Genomic DNA, 20,350 nt, shown 5'->3' on the forward strand with positions numbered 1-20,350 from the left:
GAGGAAGCCCCGCCGCGACCCTCCGGCGCCGCCGAGCAGCTTGTCGCTAACGTCGCTCCTCTGCCCCGCCCCTCCGGCGCCCCCTCTGGCCAAGAAGTGTAACAGCGACGGCTCGCTGGACAGAACGAACTCGCCGCCCGCCGCCAAGGACAGATGAAACTCCGTGACGGAGGATTCGAACCCGGACTCGGGCTACAAGACGGACCGGTGGTCACATGATCTCCTCTTTCAGGGACGCCCCCCCCCCCCCCCCCCCACCCGGACTTTGTACAGGTTCCTTTTTTTTCTAAGTATCCGTCGCTAACAGTAGCATTAGCCGGGACGCGTTTCCCGACGACCGTTTTGTCCCGGGACGATGAAAGCAAGACGTCGCGGGTTCCCCCGAGGCGGGGGTGAAAGGTCGCTGGCTCTCGGCCAATCACGGCGAGGATAGGCTCCGCCCCCCCCCCGCCGGGCGAGGATTAGCGGGAAAGACGAATGAATGAATGAACGAATGGAAAGTGTAATCGCCCAAACCTTGAAGTTTGAACAAATAATTAGTGTTTGACCAAATTTGCTGGAATATTCAAGGAGTGCACGTTGTGTGCATGTGTGTATGTGTGTATGTGTGTGTGTGTGTGTGTGCATGTCAGATAATCCCAAACAGTTTAATCCGCAACATCGATCCCGGATTTTTCCAAAATGTGGATCGTACCAAATGTGAGATTATCCCAGATACGTTGTTTGCAAGGTGTTTCACACACACACACACACACACATACACACATACACACAAACAAAGATGTCCACATCAAATGCGAATGATTCTTTCTATGTTTTTAAAGAAGAACCTCAATTTTAATCCCTGACCTTTGACCCCCCCCCAGGAGATATGCAATATGCCTGAGTAGATGTACAGTTAGATGTATTGATAGGATAGAGACTGAAAGTATTGATAAGTATTGGAGTTAAATGTGACCCAGATTAGAGTGTGTGTCCTCCTCTTCTGAGACGACCACGGGTTTGTTTGTTTTCCTTTCCGTTCATTTTCCACCCTGTTTTGTTTTCTGTTTCTCGAAATGTCACCTGAATGTCGTATAAAAGTCGGATGTCTTTTCAACCGCTGACGCCTCCCGACCCTGTTCTTCCCCCCCCTGCCGCCACCCACCAGAAATTTTATTTTATTTTATCTTATTTTATTTTATTAGAATGGTTATCGTATAATTTTTTAGTATTATTATTTTTTTTTTAATTATTTATTTTATTTTATCTATTCATATTTTATTTTATTGCAATATTTTTCCTTTCATTTCTGATGTTTTGTTTTATTTTGTTGCATTTCATCAAATTATTTTTTTTATCTATCCAACTTTTATTTTTATTTACTGCATTTTGTATTTGTCTATTTATTTTGTATTATAAGTATTTTTAATTTATTGTCATCATCTTCCAACTTTTTTTCTTTATTTTATTTAATTCAAGTAATTTACGTTTTTTTTTTGTTGTGTAACGGGCAGGGTTCGCCTCACACACACATTCACACACTGGTGTTACAGTTCGGTTTATTATATTTTTGCATTGTTTTATCTATTCATATTTTTTTATTTTTTTTATTTAATAGCCTATTTTACAATATTTTTTTCTCTATTTGATTTTGTTCCATTTTTTTATTTATATTTTATTTTATTATCATACTTTATTTTTCCTGTTTGATTTTATTTTCATTGTTTTTATTGAATGTCATCGCCTTTTTTCATTCCATTTTACTTTATTTTGTTTATAATAATTTATTATATTTGATCACATTACACCTTTTTTTCCTTTTATTTGTTTTTATCTTAACATATTTCCACAGCTGGTAAAGCTCCAACACCCTCAAGAAGTAGAAGCGAAAAAAAAAATATATAAAAATCAATTGTTAACAGTTCATGACATTTTGTGTCAAGTAATCCTTCAATGTTATTGATTGCCGATCAGATACGCCGATCAAGAGACACTGAAACCTTTTATTGTGGAGGTTCCCCTGGAGGAAGGAATATGGGGGCGGAGCCTCCGATTAAGCCCCGCCCCCTGTGGATTAACCCCGCCCCCTCACAGGGGTCAGATCAAGGCCTTCCCCCCCTGGACTGCACCATGTTGGCCGGACCGTACCATTCCACCGCAGAGGGGTGGCTGCAGTGGAGGTAAAAACACAAACACACACACACACACACACACACACACCAAGACAGCTTGTTGGTGGCGGGTGGGGGTCGTCATGGATAAGCTGACCATTGCATAACAACGCCCCAAAACCCAAACGTAAATATCACCTGCTAATTTAATGGCGACTGTAATTCCCACCCTTCCCTCGGCTCCCCTTCTTCTGCCTTTCCATCCCTCCCTCTGGACCTCCCCGCCGCCGCCGCCGCCGCCGCCGCCGCCACTTTGGGGAAGAAAAGAAAAGTCATTAGCGAGACACACTGGACTCGGCGGCGTAATCCCCGCCAGGAATTAATGGTGACTGTATTTTCTGCTCTCCGGAGGGCAAAGAACTCCCAAATTTCTTCTTTTTTACTTCATCGGTGAGATTATTAACCCCCCCCCCCCAGTTAGGGGGTGGTTGGGGGCGGGGCTTGGGGTGACGTGGGGTACACCCCTCCGATGACATCACACCCCCCTCTTAAAAAGAAAAAAAAAAAAAAAAAAAAAGCCAGCTAAATGTTCAAATATGACTGAAAACTGTCATATTTGAAAATGTTTGCACAAGGGAGCGCTGAATCCCTTCGCTTTGTCTGGAAGGCGAATTCATGGATTTGATTGGCCGCCGTGGTCCAATGAGGAGACGGGTCGGCAGCGAGGTCGGGAGGGCGACCTCTTGACACCTCCTGAAAAAACATGGTGACGGCGATCGGCTTCTCCAGAAACACACACACACACACACATACGCATACACACTGATAGAGTCAAACACACACACACTCATCAACTGAGACAGATACACACACAGTGGAATAAAATAAATAGACCACACGCAGCGAGACACACACACACTAAACACACAAACTGTTCACACACATAAATATACAAATGCTTGCATACACACACACACATAAAACCCACACATACACTATGAGATGTACGAAATTACAAATGCAGATACACACGTACACACACACACATACACATATACTTGGACATACGATAAAAAACACACTCAGACATACATAGACGCACAAACAAAAAGATGCTTGCATACACACAGACAGCTGTACGAAAACCACACATACAGATACACAAAGAAGCACACACACACACACGTACACTGACAGTTACAAATATACAGAGACACACACTAAAAAAACCACTGTACACACACACACGTGTGCACGTGTGCCCACACACAAATACACTGACAAAAACACACTCTCAAACATACAAAAAGAGACAGACACACACTCATACACACACATCAAACATTCTCCACGCCTCCATGCTAACGGTTCATGCTAGCCAGAGTCTTTTAATGGGTTCCGAGCTTCCGAGCTAGCCTTGTTAGCTTTGTTGCTTTCCAGAGCTGCGGCCAATCAGATCTCACCTTTTTTTTTACCCAATCGACAAACGTGCAGCTCGGGTTCAACCGGAGTTTACACGCCACCCCCCCGACTTCCCAGGGGTAACATTAGCATTCGCTTATGACACAAATCTCTTCGGATATATTTGAATTTTTAATAAGGATGACGCTTCAATAAAACCATTTTTTTCCCGTTTAGAACCGTTTTATTATTCGCATTAATTATTCTTCCTCCTAAGGCTCACGAATATTAGCATCATTAGAGGCTCTTTGGACGATCCTATGTTTGGCAGCTAATTATAACGCTAGTGATTTCCTGCTAATATGAACCGGTACAGCAAACATGAAGTGCAATTCCGGGTGTGACCACTAGGGGGAGCAATAATGGCTGTCGCCATTGATTACAGGACTTCAGGTTTAATCACATGATCAATGCTAACATGCTAATTGTGAAAGGCATTAACTTAGTGATTATAATTAGTATCATCATTATCATTGTTATTGAAAATTATGGAGAAAAAAACTTTTAAGAGACAAAAAAATACAGAAAAAAAAAGAGATTATAAATTTCTTATATATATACCGCTCAAAAAAATAAAGGGAACACTTGAACAACACAATGTAACTCCAAGTCAATCACACTTGTGTGAAATCATAGTGTCCACTCAGGAAGCAACACAGATTCATTTTGACTTGTTTTAAGGACATTACATCAAAGTTGGATCAGCCTGGAGTTTGTTTTTACACTTTAATTTGGAGTGTGATTCCTAATCCAGACCTCCATGGGTTGATACAATTGATTTCCATTGATCATTTTTGTGTGATTTTGTTGTCAGCACATTCAACTGTGTAAAGAGCAAAGTATTTCATAAGAATATTTCATTCATTTAGATCTAGGATGTGTTTTTTAAGTGTTCCCTTTATTTTTTTGAGCAGTGTACTTATTTTGTATTTGTCGATATTTGTGAACATTATTCACTCTGATTTGGCTAGTTAGCATTGAGGCTAGCAGGCATTGTGCATATGGATGGATAGATAGATTTAGACAGGGGAAAAACAGGAAGTGACACAACAGCCTTCGACAGCAAAACAGGAAGTAGCAGGAAATTAGCTTTTAGCTGAACCCAGTCGTTCCCAGCTTTTAGAACGATGGTGAGATTTACCCCGGCGTCCCGTGTTTGAGTATGAGTCGCCCCAACCCTGTCGCCATGGCGCCCACACCCCTGTCGCCATGGCGCCCACATGCCCGGCCTCCGCGGCACCGCTCAAGCTAAAAGAGATTTCAAAACAAATCTTGTTGTGGAATTCGTTAACAGAAGGGAGTGGGGCGGCTTAACTGTCCTCCATGTAATTATTCCTGCACACACACACACAGACACACACACACACATAATGACTGTGTGACTGTGTATTTACAGTAAATAATAAAAGAGCTTTTCTCAATTTTCTCAGGCGAAATTGTGAAAGGATGAAGATGTAATTGGGCCGCAGAGAGGAACGGGCGGCGACGTGCAATTACCATCTTCGCTCTTGGACTTGTGTGCGTTTGATACGCGTCCATGTGACGTGCGCGTGACCAGGGGGGGGTTCATTTGTTCGCCGTGGCAACGGCACCGAACTCAAAACGACCCGCGCGGTTACAAAAGGCTTCCAGTCTCGGAAAGCAGTGGGCGGCCTCTATATTCTAAACATCATGGCAATTATTTTGTTTGTTTTGTGCGGCGGGAAATCAGCTGGAAAATCAATATTTTGGAAAATGACGGGTTCCGGCGTCTCCCACCTGTTTGAACCGGCTAGGTGACGTACCGCTGATGCTAACGACAGCTTAGCACGCTTCTTCTTCTGGCGTGGAATCATGGTTGGAGATCATCCGTGCAGAACCTGAGAATATCATATTTGTTGTCATGAAACAAGCATCGGGATGAAGAGTCGCTAATGTGGTGAAGGAGTTGCTTGCACACACACACACACACACACAGACGCAGTGATTTCCTCCGCCTTCCCAGCCCGTTTAACGCGGTGCGACGGTTCTGCTGTCAAACGTGCGCTCGCTGACACCTCCTCGCCGTCACACCGCGTCAACGTGAGCGCGTGCATTCGCCGCAGTCGCCGAGCCGGATAAAGGGGGGGTCATTGAAGGGGGAAGCGTGTTATTACCGTGATGACTCCATGAGTGGAGGAGGCGGAGGGGTTGCTTGTGCGTGTGTCAATCCCATCCCATAATATGTAATTGGAAACTCCAGTGTAATTCCCGCGGCTAAATGGCTTAACGACCCGCGGTAGCGGAGGGGCGGTCTAATGGAAAAAAGAAAAAAAAAAAAAAGGACAAAGGCATCTATCCTGGGTCTCGCCAGCGTCCCCTTCCGTTTCCACGGGAGCCGTCGCCGTGGAAACGCCCCTGTGACCCCTCCCCTCCGCCCCCAAAGCAGACGTGTGTCTGACAATAGGGTGGATTCGTGCTAGCTCAATACTAGCATCCTGCTAGCCGCCCCCGTGCATTGGTCATCGCCGCGTAGCCTCCTATGCTAACCGTTAGCACTGGTTTCCATGTCAACGCCAATCTCTGGCAGGAAGTCGCTAATAGCAGACGCCATGTTGTCTTTTTATTGATATCGATTTGTGAAGCGGAATGAGCGTCGATCGCGACATCCATCGATCGGATGTGTTGATCGTATGGAATTTATTGGCAAAATATCGGGGGAAGAAAAAAAGCATTGCTTAGATTGGAAATCTGTGTTGACACATTGTCAATGTGTGTGTGTGTGTGTGTGTGTGTGGGTCAGAAAACAGCGTGATTACACAGAAAATCCTCTTATCATACCCCCCCTCCCGCCATCTCCGCCGCCATCCTTCCTCCAGGTCGGGAGCGCGATGGTTGGAAAGGCTGGAGAACAAATATACTAGTACTGGGTACTCAGTACAGAGTACTTTGAGTACTTTGAGTACTCAATACTGAGTACTGTGTCTGCAGCGACATCCCAAATTCCATCGCGGCTGCAGAGCTGCGTGTCCAGCCACGAAATCGGCGTTAAAAACGTTGTGTCACGTTGTCAAGGCAACCCGTCGTACGCGTGTGTGTGTTGTTAGCACACGTGGCTATCAGTCGGCGGCCATGTTGGAAAAAGCCAGTTAGTCATAGAAGGTGGTGCCGTGTGGAAGTTCAGGAGAGGCTTGAGGGTGCGATGAAGATGAAGATGAAGCCTCTCCACATCCACCTGCTTGAGCTTCCTAACGTTCTGAAGAGGATGGCGTCCTCCTCCTGATCCTCCACAGCTGCTCATCTTCCACCGAAGCGCTAACGCGGCGGCGTTTGTTTTTTTTCGCCTGCTGCCTGCAGATGTCCGACCCCCCCCAGGTCCACTTCTAGTCTTTTTCATCCGCTTCCCAGCTCTCGACCCCTACATCTGCCATGTCAGCGTGTTAATTAGCGGCCGGCATCTGCCAACCGCGCCGCCGAGGAGTGTATGTGTGTGTGTGTGTGTGTGTGTGTGCGCTACAACCCGACCCAACGCCAGTTGGATTGACACTTTTCAGCCGCCGATTGAACCCATCGTGTGATTGATTTGTTTCCTCTGACCTCCGGAAAGGTGAGGTCGGAAGCTTGAGTTCTTTCACGATTATGGTATTAAACGGATTTATTGTGTATCTACACGCCATTATTGTGTAATTACATGTTATTATTGTGTCATTACTACACTGTATTACCTGGATAGCAACGATAGCAATCAAGGAGGAAGTCTAGTTGTTGTTGTTGTTGTGATTAGCATGCTAACTGGTAATATAGCCTACATACTGTGTGTGTGTGTGTGTTCATTCATCCACCGCTGCACATCAAGTAGCAACATGCTAACAGTCACAACCGCTTACATGTTGCCAATGTGTTTGATTGGTGAGGTGGCGTATCTTAGGCTCCGCCCACCTGCTGTGTGCGTGTGTGTGTGTGTGTGTGTGTGTGTGTGTGTGCGCGCATTCATTCAATCACCACTCCATGTCAAGTAGCAACATGCTAACAGTCAAAACTGCTTACATGTTGCTAATGTTTGGTGGCGAGGTCGCGCATCTTAGGCTCCACCCACCTGCTCCGTGTGTGTGTGTGTGTGTGTGTGTGTGTGTGCGTTCATTCAGCCACCACTTCATTTCAAGTAGCAACATGCTAACAGTCAAAACTGCTTACATGTTGCTAATGTGTTTGATTGGCGAGGTGGCGCATCTTAGGCTCCGCCCACCTGCTCTGTGTGTGTCTGTGTGGGTGTGTGTGTGTGTGTGCGTCTTCATTCAGCTACCGCCGCACATCAAGTAGCAACATGCTAACAGTCACAACTGCTCAAGCGTCGCTAATGGTTTTGATTGGCGAGGTGGTGCATCTTAAGCTCCGCCCACCTGCTCTGTGTATGCATGTGTTATATGTGTATGTGTGTGTGTGTGTGTGTTTGTGTGTGTGTGTGCTGCGTGTCCCATTGGCCTTGAACTGCTTCATTTCGGTAGAGGAAATGGTGAGGAGCCATACTTCCTGTCCGCTCAGATAGAGGCGCAATACTGCAAATTCGTTTAGCAGCACATCGAGTGGAGGAGCTGCTCCAGGTCGAAGTACTTGAGGTACTTCAAGTCCCGGGGATTATATACCGCCGTCTTCAAAATAACAGGAAAATAATCTCAGACGGCTGTGCGATGAATACATATGGAATAAACACACATATACACACACACACACACAAAATTCATCAGCATCGCAGCAGCCAGCCTTCCGGCCACGTCTGCATCCCGGATCTAACTGTGTGTGTGTTTGTTATATCTCTCCGGTAAATTAGATAGAATAAAATGTAAAAATTGAATTAAATCAAATTTTAGAATATTTTTATTTTATTTTATTTGAAAAAAAAATATATGATTCACAACCAGGAACAAAATTAATAAATAATAAATCAATGCTGCTCTTTGATGCAGCTTGAAATCAGATGCGGCTCATCTGGTGTGTGTCTGCGTGTGTGTGTGCGTGTGTATGTGTGTGTGTGTGTGTGCGTGTGTGTGCTACTGAAAACACACACGCACCCTTTTTGGATTTTTTTTTTTTTTTTTTTTTTACGAGTAATCGAATGCTCTCTGCCATCCGGCGGAGTTTTCTGAATTCGCTTCGCTAACAAGCACCCATGTAGTTGTCGGGACGTAGCAGCGATTTTAATGAGTGGTGGCGGCGGCGGCGGCGGGCGGAGCCTCACGGGGCAGGTGGAGAACCGCAACATTAGCAGGCGGAGGGTAGAACGTTGCGAAGGAAAGAGGAGAAGGAAGGAAGTGTGCAAGGGAATCGGTGCAGCTAACAGACAAGCTAATTGAAGCTAATCAAAGATTAGCGTCGGTAAGAAGTGAGCGCTGATACGACTTTTTGCTCGCCACACTGACTGACAAAACAATATTTAGGCAGTGGTGTCCTTTCAGCCAAATGCCAATGTTATCAGCTGCACTTTAAAAAAAAAAAAAAAAAAAGACTGTACCCTAGCAACCAGCAGTCAAATGGCATTGGGCTTAGCGGCTAGCACGCAACATGTGCCCGTTCCTGCTGCAGCCAAGCTAGTTTTGTGACCTCCATCATCAAAAATGGCGGCCGTTTCCGTGACGACTGAGCACATCCGGTGGCTGAGCCATCTTTAGTTTTTAAGGCGGAACGGTCGCCATGACAACGCCTGTAGAAACACCTATCCGGGACGGTCGGAAACGGAAAACACTGTCAGGACATCGAAACTCCCGTTTCGGTTGCCGCGGCGACAGGGGGATGACAGCGACAATCTTGTCAAGGCGAATGCTGATTGGTTTATTTTTGGGGCGGGGCTACTTGGTCATTAGACTACTTGCACCCCTTACACACACGCCGTTTGGCCAAACCCAAGACCAAAATTTCAGCCATGCTGCCTGCAAGCCTTCAAACTAAAAGCCTTTTTTTTAATTTGGCGAGGGGGCGGGGCTTTTATTTAACTATTTAACTTTGAATTGGCGAGCAACCCCCGCCCTGTCTCGACCCCCAGGCAGAATTATAATGAAAGCAATTAAAGGGGATCCAGAACATTTTAGGGAGTGAGTGTCTCCTCACTCTGATCCAATTACCCGCTTCAGGCTGCTCGTACAGACGGCGCTGTTATGTGACGTGGCGGCGGCGAGGGGGCGGGGCCCCGGGGAATCACACCCCGAGAAGAAGAAGCGGTGGCAGGAGTTGACTGACTGAGTCGATGGTGACAAAAGGGTTGGAGACGCTCGGGGTTCCAGGAGCCTGCTCTCCTTTGGCTTCGTTAAATCGAGGTCGTTAGGCCATTTTTTCCCCATCGCTAGGGAAACCCGGCATGGCAAGATAAGCGAAGCGCCGCTCGCCTCCATCTGTCTCGGTGAGGTTTTTCTCCAAGGGCCCCTTGTTCTTACCTAGCAAGAATAAACGCTCGGTTCTCCTGGAGCTTCTACCTGCGTGGAGGTCCGAGAGGATCTGCAGGGTGGAGCAGAGCCCTGCAGCTGCAGCGCAATGCTGCCATCTAGTGGCCAACTTGGGTATTACAACACACTGGTGGAGAACCGGTCCAGCTGCATTTTCCCCTGAGGAGTGTGTGTGTGTTAAGGCAAATACCTCAAACACACACTTGGAGAAGTGCCCCCCCCCCATCTGAAAAACAATTTAAAAAACATTATTCATGCATTGAAACTTGAAAGAAATTGATCATATTTTCATTGCTCCTTATTTAACAATTTCCTTGACGACATCAAAACAGCTATATAAGGTGTTTTAAACATGGAACAAAATGACAGCATCGGTATCCAGTTAACCATTCGTTTTTAATCTTAATCAGACTTTCACAAAAATGAACATTTAATGAACTTATACATATGTGTATTTTTATGCTGTCCCACTGCTATAGCAAACGCTAACAAATTCTGCTAGCTGGTGCTAACATGTTATGCTAGCTTGCGCTATTGCTGGTGATGAAAATATTGATAGCACATCGAACATACCTGATGTTATAATATTTAACAGCAATAGTAGTTGTACTAGAGGCAGTAGTTAGTTGTAGGAGTAGTAATACCAGTTAGTGCTAGTAGTAGTAGTAGTAGTAGTAGTACTACCTGTCATCTTAGCTTTCACTCTTTAGCATCTTAGCATCCCTGAGCCTTCACCGGCATTTATGCAACAAGAACTCACATGATGCACGGCAAATGAAGCCTGTCGATATTGAATTTAATTTAACTTAACCCAAAGTAAAATTAATTTAATTGGCTTTTATTTTATCTTATAATTCAGGTCCTTATCGGTATATCACCTTATCGGTAACGCCTTCGCGAAATCCCGGAAGTCTGGCGGGGAAGCCCCGCCCCCTTCTCCTTCACCTGACGTCATGCGGGGACTTTCATACCGTGATTTACAGGTGAGACACACACACACACACACACACACACACACACACACACACACACACACACACACACACACACACAGACTTCCTAGTGTCGGGTTTCACGGAGGCTGACACACTCCCCGCCTCCTCCGGCGGCAGAAGGCGCTCACCTCCCCGCATCTCCCGCACCTTCACCCGGGAAGACACACCTCCTCCCCTCCCTCTCCTTCCTTCCTTCCTTCCTTTCTTTCTTCCTTCCTTCCTTCCTTCTCTCTCTCTCCATCCCTCCACCCTGGCCGGGTGCGGGTCTTCTCACGGAGATGTCGACGAACGAGCGTGCGACGCGGGCCTTGCGGGAGATCCTGCAGACGCCCGGGAACGAGCGGTGCGCGGACTGCGGGGCCCCAGGTAAGACCGCCGCCAAAGTGCGGGCTATTATCATCACGTTTTGCTATCAAAAAACTCCTTGCGTGTTTTTTTGTCGTCATTATAATCATTTTTATTCGTATTTTATTTACTTTTTGAGCGCTTGAACGACGGTAAAAGCCGGTGAGGCGTTCAGTGTCGGGAGGAGACGAGAAAACCCTGCAGGTTCAGACTTGCAGAGCTGCGGGATTTCTAAGACACACACACCCTCTCCCAGAGCTGGGGCCTCGGCCAGGGGGAAATACATAAATAGTATATATTTATGTATTTAGACATAAGTTTTTATATGTATAACTTTCAGGTGAAACGACATAAACAGTGCGCTGTTCCTTTAAGTGGAGCATCAAACTCCCCCTTCCAATAAACCTCTCGGAAACAATAATAATAAATAAAAACAATAGACCCCAACAAAACTGTTTTTATAGAAAAAAAATAAAAAATAAATAAAGGTATATGAGCTTTGAACTCGCTTCCAGATCCCTTTGTTTATCCAGATATAATTAAATGTAAGCCAGGGTTTAGCCACATTTCAGTGATAATAACATAAGATAATACTTAGTTGATCTCCCATAAGGGAAATTCTTTTGTCGCAGCAACGCGACAAAATATAAATAAACATGAGTATTGATATAAATTAAAGAGAAAATTAAAAGACGGCAAAAGAAATCCACAAAAAATAGAAAAATGAACAACCATTGGTGTGGGTGTGTGTGTGTGTGTGTGTGTGTGTGTGTGTGTGTGTGTGTGTGTGTGTGTGTGTGTGTGTGTGTGTGTGTGTGTGTGTGTGTGTGAGAGAGAGAGATCCAAAGTAAAGCACTTTGGCCGTGTTAGGTGATTGATAGTCTCTCTAAGTGGGTGTTGTTTCCTATTTATTAGCATTAGCTAGTAAAGCTAACTCCACGCTAACTCCCATTCCCTCATTCACCAGTCATTCTTATTCGCCTATTAGCCTATTAGCCTGTTAGCTGGCTAGCCTGCGATGGAACAAAATGTTTTTGTCTTGTCTGTCTGAGTATTACTCATTAGTACTGAGTAATACTCAATTTTGGCATCTGTGTTTATCAGTACACGTGGTAAAATTGATGAAAACTGCAGTTCTGCGTTCAATGTTGTGACTGGATTCGAAGTAGTCAGGCAAGGAGGGCGAAAACAGCGCTAGCAAGGATTATGGGATGCGCATTCCTGGCATTCCGAGGTTATCTGTTGCCTGGAAATGATGGACGGAATTTTATCTCAGATGACATTTCATAGCAAGCCAATATGGACTGAGTTGTGACAGGGATCTGGCTATGCGCTGGGATGCTAAGGAGCTAACTGGTTGTGTTTAGCTTAGCACAGAGATGGGGGTCCCCATGAATTCTGGCTGATAGCCTCGGCGATAGCCTCGGCTAAAAGCCTCCTCTTAGCTTAGCTAAAAGGAATAGCAGGCGCTAGCTGCTCGCTACGCTAACTAAACAAGCTACACTCCTCCTAAAACACCGGTCTTGAAGGCACCGGTTCAGATTAGCCGCGCAAGCTCAGTGAGCTAATAGCACAAAATTCAAATCGAAAGGAACTCAAAGTTTACGTTTCTTTTCCGGAATTTTTTATTTTTTTTATCACCCTGAGTTCCCGTCAGAGCACCGTACATCGCGCGTGTGCGCACGCACGTGTGCGTGCATGTGTGTGTGTGAGCGTGTATGGCATTGATTGACAGGGATTGTTTAAAAACTCAGACTGAGCCATTTTTACAGTGGCCTGGGAACGCCAGTGTGAGAAAAACAAGGTGCAGCCTTGTCTTGTTACACACACACACACACACTCACACACACAAACAGCGCACACATCGTTGGCAGCGCGCGCGCGTGTGTGTGTGTGTGAGGCAGATAAGAAAGCTGCGGGTATTGCAAAGGAATTATCTCCTCCATGTTGAGACTCAGAGGTAAATAAGGCCCGGGACAGATTGCTCAAGAGATGTGTGACGTGCACAACCCTCACCTGGGCGAGGCACACACACACACACACACACACACACACACACACACACACAGACTCAATCCAGACATGTTGTGCATTGCTCTTTGCCCCCCGGGCACGACAGCGGGAGGAGCATTCCTCCCGTCTTTCCCGGGTTTTATTTTTCCTCTCGGCGCCTGCAGATCCGGGATGGGGCTCCTGCACCCTGGGGGTCTTCATCTGCCTGGACTGCTCCGGGATCCACCGGAACATTCCGGGCATCAGCAAGGTCAAGTCGCTGAGTCTGTCGCACTGGGAGGACCAGGAGGTGCAGGTGAGGCTGTGGAGGTTTGCCTGAGCGCTGGAGAGGCCAGGAGACAGCTGCGCCGCTACTACACCTGTACTGCATCTGTACTGCATCTATACTGCATCTGTACTGCATCTGTACTGCATCTGTACTACACCTGTACTGCATCTGTACTACACCTGTACTGCATCTGTACTACACCTGTACTACACCTGTACTTCATCTCCACTGCATCAGTACTACACCTGTACTATATCAGTACCTCACCTGTACTGCGTCAGTACTACACCTGTACTGCATCAGTACTACACCTGTACTCTACCTGTACTGCGTCAGTACTACACCTGTACTGCATCTGTACTACACCTGTACAACACCTGTACTGCGTCAGTACTACACCTGTACTGCATCTGTACTACACATGTACTGCATCTGTACTTCACCTGTACTACACCTGTACTACACCTCTACTGCGTCAGTACTACACCTGTACTACATCTGTACTACACCTGTACTGCATCAGTACTACACCTGGACTACATCAATACTTCACTTTACTTCATCTCATCTGCATCAGTACTACACATGTACTATATCAGTACCTCACCTGTACTGCATCTGTACTACACCTGTACTACACCTGTACTTCATCTCCACTGCGTCAGTACTACACCTGTACTGCATCTGTACTACACCTGTACTGCATCAGTACTACACCTGGACTACATCACTACTTCACTTTACTTCATCTCATCTGCATCAGTACTACACATGTACTTATCAGTACCTCACCTGTACTGCATCTGTACTTCATCTGTACTGCATCAGTACTTCACCTGTACTTCATCAGTATTTCACCTGTACTGTATCTGTACTTCAGTTTACTTTATCTCCGATGCATCAGTACTACACCTGTACTGCGTCAGTACTTCACCTGGACTGCATCTGCACTGCATCAGTACTACACTTGTACTACATCAACACCACATCAGTACTACACCTGTACTGCATCTGTACTTCACTTTACTGCATCTACACTGCATCAGTACTACTCCTGTACTACATCTACACTGCATCAGTACTACACCTGTACTGTATCAGTACCCCACCTGTACTGCATCTGCACTGCATCAGTACTACACTTGTGCTACATCAGTACTTCATTTTACTGCATCTGAACTGCATCAGTACTACACTTGTACTACATCTACACTGCATCAGTACCACATCTGTACTTCATCAGCACTGCATCAGTACTAGACTTTCCTCCATCAGTACTTCACTTTACTGCATCAGCACTACACCTGTACTGTATTGGTACTGCATCTGCATCCCATCAGTATTTCACTTTACTGCATCTATACTGCTTTACTACTTCACATTACTGCATCAAGACTTCATGATCCCATCAGTACTGCACTCCATCAGTACTACGCTTCACTGCAACTGCACTGTATCAATACTTCAATTTACTGCATCTGCACTGTATCAATACTGCGTTAGTACTTCAACATTACTGCATCAGTACTTCAATTTACTGCGTTAGCCCTTCACCATTACTGCACTACCACTGCAAAAGTACTGCATCTTCACGGCAGCTAAGTTGTTAGCTACTCCTGTCCTGGCCTATCGGTTCTCCGGGTTCCTCCACTTCTCCAAAAACAGTCAGTGATCTGATTGGATGCCTCTGTGATTGACAGGTGACCCCTCCAGGTTAAGCCCCGCCTCTCACCGCAGGCAGAAGTTGAAATAAATCGCCAATCCGACGAGCGTTAGCCGCCAACTCCCAAACCGTTAGCACCCGTAGCTCATTTCTTGTTTGTGTTTTTTCGTCAGTTCATGGCTAAGAACGGGAACGCGGCGATGCAGGGCAAATACGAGGCGTCCGTCCCGGTGTACTACTACAAGCCCACCCACAGGGACTGCCAGTGAGTAACCATGGCAACAAGCACGCCATGAAGAACGGGGGATTTCGTTAAAACAATGCTAGTTTTCTTTTGAAGCGCCGTTTCGCCGCTAACAACATCAAAAGCTCCAGCTTGTGTATATGTGCATGTGTGTGTGTGTGTGTGTGTGTGTGTGTGTTCACGTGCACGCCCAGGGTGCTGAGGGAGCAGTGGATCAGGGCCAAGTATGAGCGCGAGGAATTCACCGAGCCCGGGAAGAGCTTCACCTACGAGCAAGGCAAGCGCTAATCCGACGCTCAGAAACACACACACACACACACACACATATTTCCATGCACGGACACGTGCGCACACGCTATCCGCTCACCGTTGTCTTGCAGGAACCAGAGACGGCATGTTGATGAAGAGGGGGCGGGACAACGGGCAGTTCCTCAGCAGGAGATTCGTCCTTTCAGAGAGGGAGGGAACCCTGAAGTACTTCACCAAATATGATGTGAGCATTGAATATTTGTGTTTATATTTATACAATATTATATATTTTGTTGACCACAAGGCGCACAGCATTGCAGTGACCCCTCGCTATAACGCGGTTTGCTTTTCACGGTTTCGCTACTTCACGGATTTGCATGGTGCATTGTGTTCTGCATTCTGATTGGCTAAAAAAGTCACTCCGCTTCTTCTCTACCTGTGCGTCAATAACGTCGCAGTTTAATATGTACACGTACGTAAAACAGCTCGCCAAATTTACATGACATAACGCTCTGGACTGACAAAAGCACCAAAAATAAAAAAAACTTCTGGACATGCTAAGGGAAGCTAAAAGCTAAGCGGCTGTAGGTCGGCATCACGGAATTAATGAATCTTCCGTTCGTTCCGTAAAGAAGGAAGAAAAAAACATAAGGACGACAGCAGTGATGTATAACAGAGTATTTAAATGTAAAAAAAAAAATAAAGGTTTCTACTTCACGGATTTTGCCTATCACGGGTTCTTTTTGGAACGTAACCCCCGTGAAAAACAAGGGTTTACTGTATAAGGAACAGGTTTATTTTCATATGTGAGGTGGATCACAAGGTATTTTGAGAAAATATAAAGATTTTAAGCGCGCCTCATAATGTGAAAAATACCCTATGTATGTATATATATATATACACACATATATACTAACATACTGTGTATAAATATTTCTTCATAGGTTTGTTAAACACAAGCACAAAGTACAATTTAAATCTTTGTTTATGCAGATTTACACACATACACATTTATGGATATAGACTGTATATACAAGACTGTCTCAGAAAATTAGAATATTGTGATAAAGTTCATCTTCTTTTATGCAATTAAAAAACAAAAACTTACTCTCTTGTGATATTCTAATATTTTGAGATAGGATTTTTGAGTTTTCTTAAGATGTAAACCATAATCAGCAATATTTTAATTCTTCTTCCTTCAGCTGAAGGGAATATTCAAATCTTGTACTATTTTAAGACCTTAAAACACTTAATAGCCTTGACTTTGACACTTTATCGTTTTATTTGTATTTCTTATTCTCCCTCCTTCCTACTATTATTCGTTATTGTTATGTTTTACTTGAAACTCTGGCACAACAATTTCCTTCGGGATAAATAAAGTTGTTCTTACTCTTAATCTTACTCTTAAAATAATAAAAGGCTTGCAATATTTCAGACATTTTTTGTTTATATAATTGCTTCACAATATCACAATATTTATCACAATATAATTTATAATTTTAATATAATTTATCACAATATTTTAATTTTCTGAGACAGTCCTCTACATTTTTTTGGGTTTATCTGAACATGAGCATGAAGTATAATTTATCTATATATCTATACATATATATATTGTAAAATATATTTGTCTAAGCCGCTGCTTTTGTCACACGCTTTTTTTATCGGGTAGCTTCCTTCCGCCAACAGTGGACAAATGAAACTGGTTCGGGCAAAAACACACACATTTACTGTAATTCTTCAGATTAGCCGGTTATTGCAAACACACCCATCGGGAAAAAGACACGCAGAAATGTTTTTGATGTTTTTGAAAGCGATCAGTCCTGAATAAAAAGCATTCCCGCTATGTAGTTGTAGCCGTTACCGTCATTTATTTAATGAAGTTTTCAAAATATTTCCTGACACCTGCAGCTTATACACAAGTGCGGCTTATTTATGTAAATTTTTTTAAACATTTTTAAAAAAACGATAGTCCTATAGTAATTTACAGTCTGTGTGTGTATGTCTACTGTTTATAATATCAGTCTAACATCAGCTTTAGCAATGCCAGCGAGATAATATGGTATTTTGATTGATTGATTGATTGATTGATTGATTGATTGATTGATTGATTGATTGATTGATTGACAGGCCCGGGAACCCAAGGCCGTCATCAAGGTGGACACCATCAACGCCACCTTCCAGCCCGAGAAGATCGGGAACCCCAACGGCCTGCAGATCACGTACCTCAAGGACTACAGCACCCGCAACATCTTCGTCTACCACGAGAACGGCAAGGTGTGTGTGTGTGTGTGTGTGTGTGTGTGTGTGTGTGTGAGAGAGGGATACAATTTCTGATGTTCTTCCAGGAGATCGTCGACTGGCTGAACTCCATCCGGGCCGTTCAGCTGCACTACCTGAAGGTGGCCTTCCCTGGAGCCACGGATGCCGAGGTGAACACACACACACACACACACACACACACACACACACACACACACACACACGGGCACACGCCATACTTCCTGTAAACGTCTGCTCGCCTTCTTCCAGCTGGTACCCAAGCTCACCCGCAACTTTCTGAAGGAAGGATACATGGAGAAGACAGGTCCCAGGGCAAGTTCACACACACACACACACACACACACATAGACGGCAAGGTGACAAGACATGTTACAAGCGTGTTATTACACATGTAATAACACGTGAAATAACACAGGAGGGGAAACTGATCAGGCGGGGGTTATCAATTGATCAATTATTGCCCCAATTGGGTGGCTATTGATCGCATGGATGCGGGAAAGCAAAAAAAAACGTTGTCACGGCGACAAATTTGGAACCAATACTAAAACAACCTGTAATTACAGTTGAACCGGTAATTACACTGTCGCTACTCCTGGCCGCCGCAAGCCGGACTCGCTGAACCCTTCTCGACGGACGGACGTGGCGCCGGTTGCTACGGCAACCCCCGCCCGCCCCCTCCCCGTTGTGCGGGTCACCATGACGACCGATGGCGACATAGAGGTCCGTCCCGGATTTAGAAAAGAAAGCGCAGGGGTTACTTTTTGATCCGAGTTCATCACGTGAGGGCGGGTATCGCCATGGTGACAACAGGCGAGGGGGGGGTGGGGGGGGACGTGATTGCACAAAGGAACACGGAAGAAAGATATAAAATGTCACACACACACACACACACACACACACACACACACGCAGTTCAATGGTTCCCATTGTTTATTCTCTTTTGTTTCCATTTCCTGTTGTCACGGGGCGAGACATACCTGTCACCGGCGTGGCGAGAAAAAGGGGGAGGGGCCAAAGGTGGGTTTGGCTCCGCCCCCCTCCCGATTCACCTCTCAGCGCTTCTCCATCTTTTTTTCCCCAACAGCAAACGGAGGGTTTCAAGAAACGCTGGTTCACGCTGGACCAGCGGCGGCTCATGTACTTCAAGGACCCACTGGTACGTGTGTGTGTGTGTGTGTGTGTGTGTGTGTGTGTGTGTTCATGAGTGTGTGTGTTATTACAACTCACCGCGGGAAGCGGAGGAAAACACACGTTGCATTCATTTGCTGCACGCGTAACATTTCTTGCATGAGGCTAACATGCTAACCAACCTGCTCAGCACGGTGCATTCAAGGCCTTCGGGAAGGCCTTCGGGAAAACAGACCGGCTCAGGCATTGGTCGTCTTCGTGATGCGTTCACCCGTCCGTTTCCCAAGGACGCGTTCGCCAAGGGCGAGGTGTTCCTCGGCAACAAGGACCACGACTACAGCGTGGCCGCCGGCCTTCCCGCCGGCACGCACAACAACGGCCTCTGGCAGCACGGCATCACCATCGTGACGCCGGAGCGTTCCTTCCTGTTCACCTGCGAGACGGAGAGCGACCAACAGGATTGGCTGAAGCACTTCGACGACGTCATGAGCGCCCAGATGTCGCCGCAGGAGTACACCAGTAAGGGCAACGTATCCATGGCGACCGGTAACCTCCGGCGCATCAATGGCGGATGTTTTACGGTGTGTTTTTTTTCCAGTGGAGGCTCTGTTCAAGCACCGGCACTGAACGCATCACGACCGCCGCCGCCGCCGCCGCCGCCATCAGGTCTGGATCCTCCCTCCCCCCCCGGCGCCATCGGACACAAAAGAGACTGACGTACAAAGCTGGTAAAAGTGCGGCGTTAATTGAAATTCCCACGGTGAGTGGCATCCTTGAAGGCGTCCCTCCCCCTCCTGAATCCACCTTCACCTCGCCGGCACCACAGCGCCCCCTAGTGGCCATCTTACATCATCACCGGAAATAAACAATCACAACCCCCTTTATTTTACACCTTTGTGATTAAAAAAAAAAAAAAAAAAAAAAGCTAATTCTACTTTTTTTATATATCTTTTTTATGTTAGATATATTTGTGTTTATAGATACTTTTGTGATTTTTTTTTTTTTTTTCTGTATTTTACCCACCCCGGAGCGATCGTCGCTAATAAAGTTGCATCTTTGAGAAGCTGCACCCGGGAAGCTTTCCGGGTCTTTCTGTCCTCTTTTTGGGATATTATGGGATACCAAAATGGCGCGGTGACGGTTGCCATGTCCACCAGCGTCTTCAACCTTTTGGCCAAACCCCTCGGTGGGCTAGTAAATCACTTTGTACCCCAAA

At 45.7% G+C, this 20,350-nt stretch overlaps 2 protein-coding genes across 2 annotated transcripts in view; both read left to right on the forward strand.

Annotated features, from left to right (window-relative positions):
• LOC147228197 (voltage-dependent T-type calcium channel subunit alpha-1I-like) overlaps window positions 1–226 on the forward strand; it is a 50,601-nt gene extending 50,375 nt beyond the window's left edge. Inside the window, exon 36 of the mRNA XM_086156451.1 lies at window positions 1–226. This exon is cut by the window's left edge and continues 116 nt beyond it. Coding sequence (XP_086012577.1) covers window positions 1–157 — 157 coding nt within the window. The 3' untranslated portion in view covers window positions 158–226.
• Window positions 227–8,584: 8,358 nt separating this feature from the next.
• On the forward strand, window positions 8,585–20,197 carry LOC147228198 (arf-GAP with dual PH domain-containing protein 1). The gene is made up of 12 exons (XM_086156452.1): window positions 8,585–10,929; window positions 11,059–11,307; window positions 13,464–13,594; window positions 15,404–15,495; window positions 15,669–15,751; window positions 15,855–15,967; window positions 17,854–18,000; window positions 18,072–18,155; window positions 18,256–18,318; window positions 19,091–19,162; window positions 19,422–19,653; window positions 19,733–20,197. The coding sequence occupies exons 2-12, from the start codon at window positions 11,220–11,222 to the stop codon at window positions 19,759–19,761; spliced, it is 1,134 nt and encodes a 377-aa protein (XP_086012578.1). The 5' UTR covers window positions 8,585–10,929; window positions 11,059–11,219; the 3' UTR covers window positions 19,762–20,197.
• The last annotated feature ends 153 nt before the right edge of the window (window positions 20,198–20,350 follow it).

The sequence above is a fragment of the Fistularia commersonii genome, chromosome 12 (genome assembly GCF_037954325.1).
Source record: "Fistularia commersonii isolate RoL2024-O1a breed Wild chromosome 12, RoL_Fcom_v1.0, whole genome shotgun sequence".
Lineage (NCBI taxonomy): Eukaryota > Metazoa > Chordata > Actinopteri > Syngnathiformes > Fistulariidae > Fistularia > Fistularia commersonii.

What these genes read in the sequence shown, in the direction of transcription:
- LOC147228198 (XM_086156452.1), top strand. Translation starts at nt 11,220, where the DNA reads ATGTCGACGAACGAGCGTGCGACGCGGGCCTTGCGGGAGATCCTGCAG. An exon ending in GGGAGGACCAGGAGGTGCAG is followed by an intron (nt 13,595 to 15,403) that starts GTGAGGCTGTGG and finishes TTTTTTCGTCAG; the next exon opens with TTCATGGCTAAGAACGGGAA. An exon ending in GTCGCCGCAGGAGTACACCA is followed by an intron (nt 19,654 to 19,732) that starts GTAAGGGCAACG and finishes TTTTTTTTCCAG; the next exon opens with TGGAGGCTCTGTTCAAGCAC.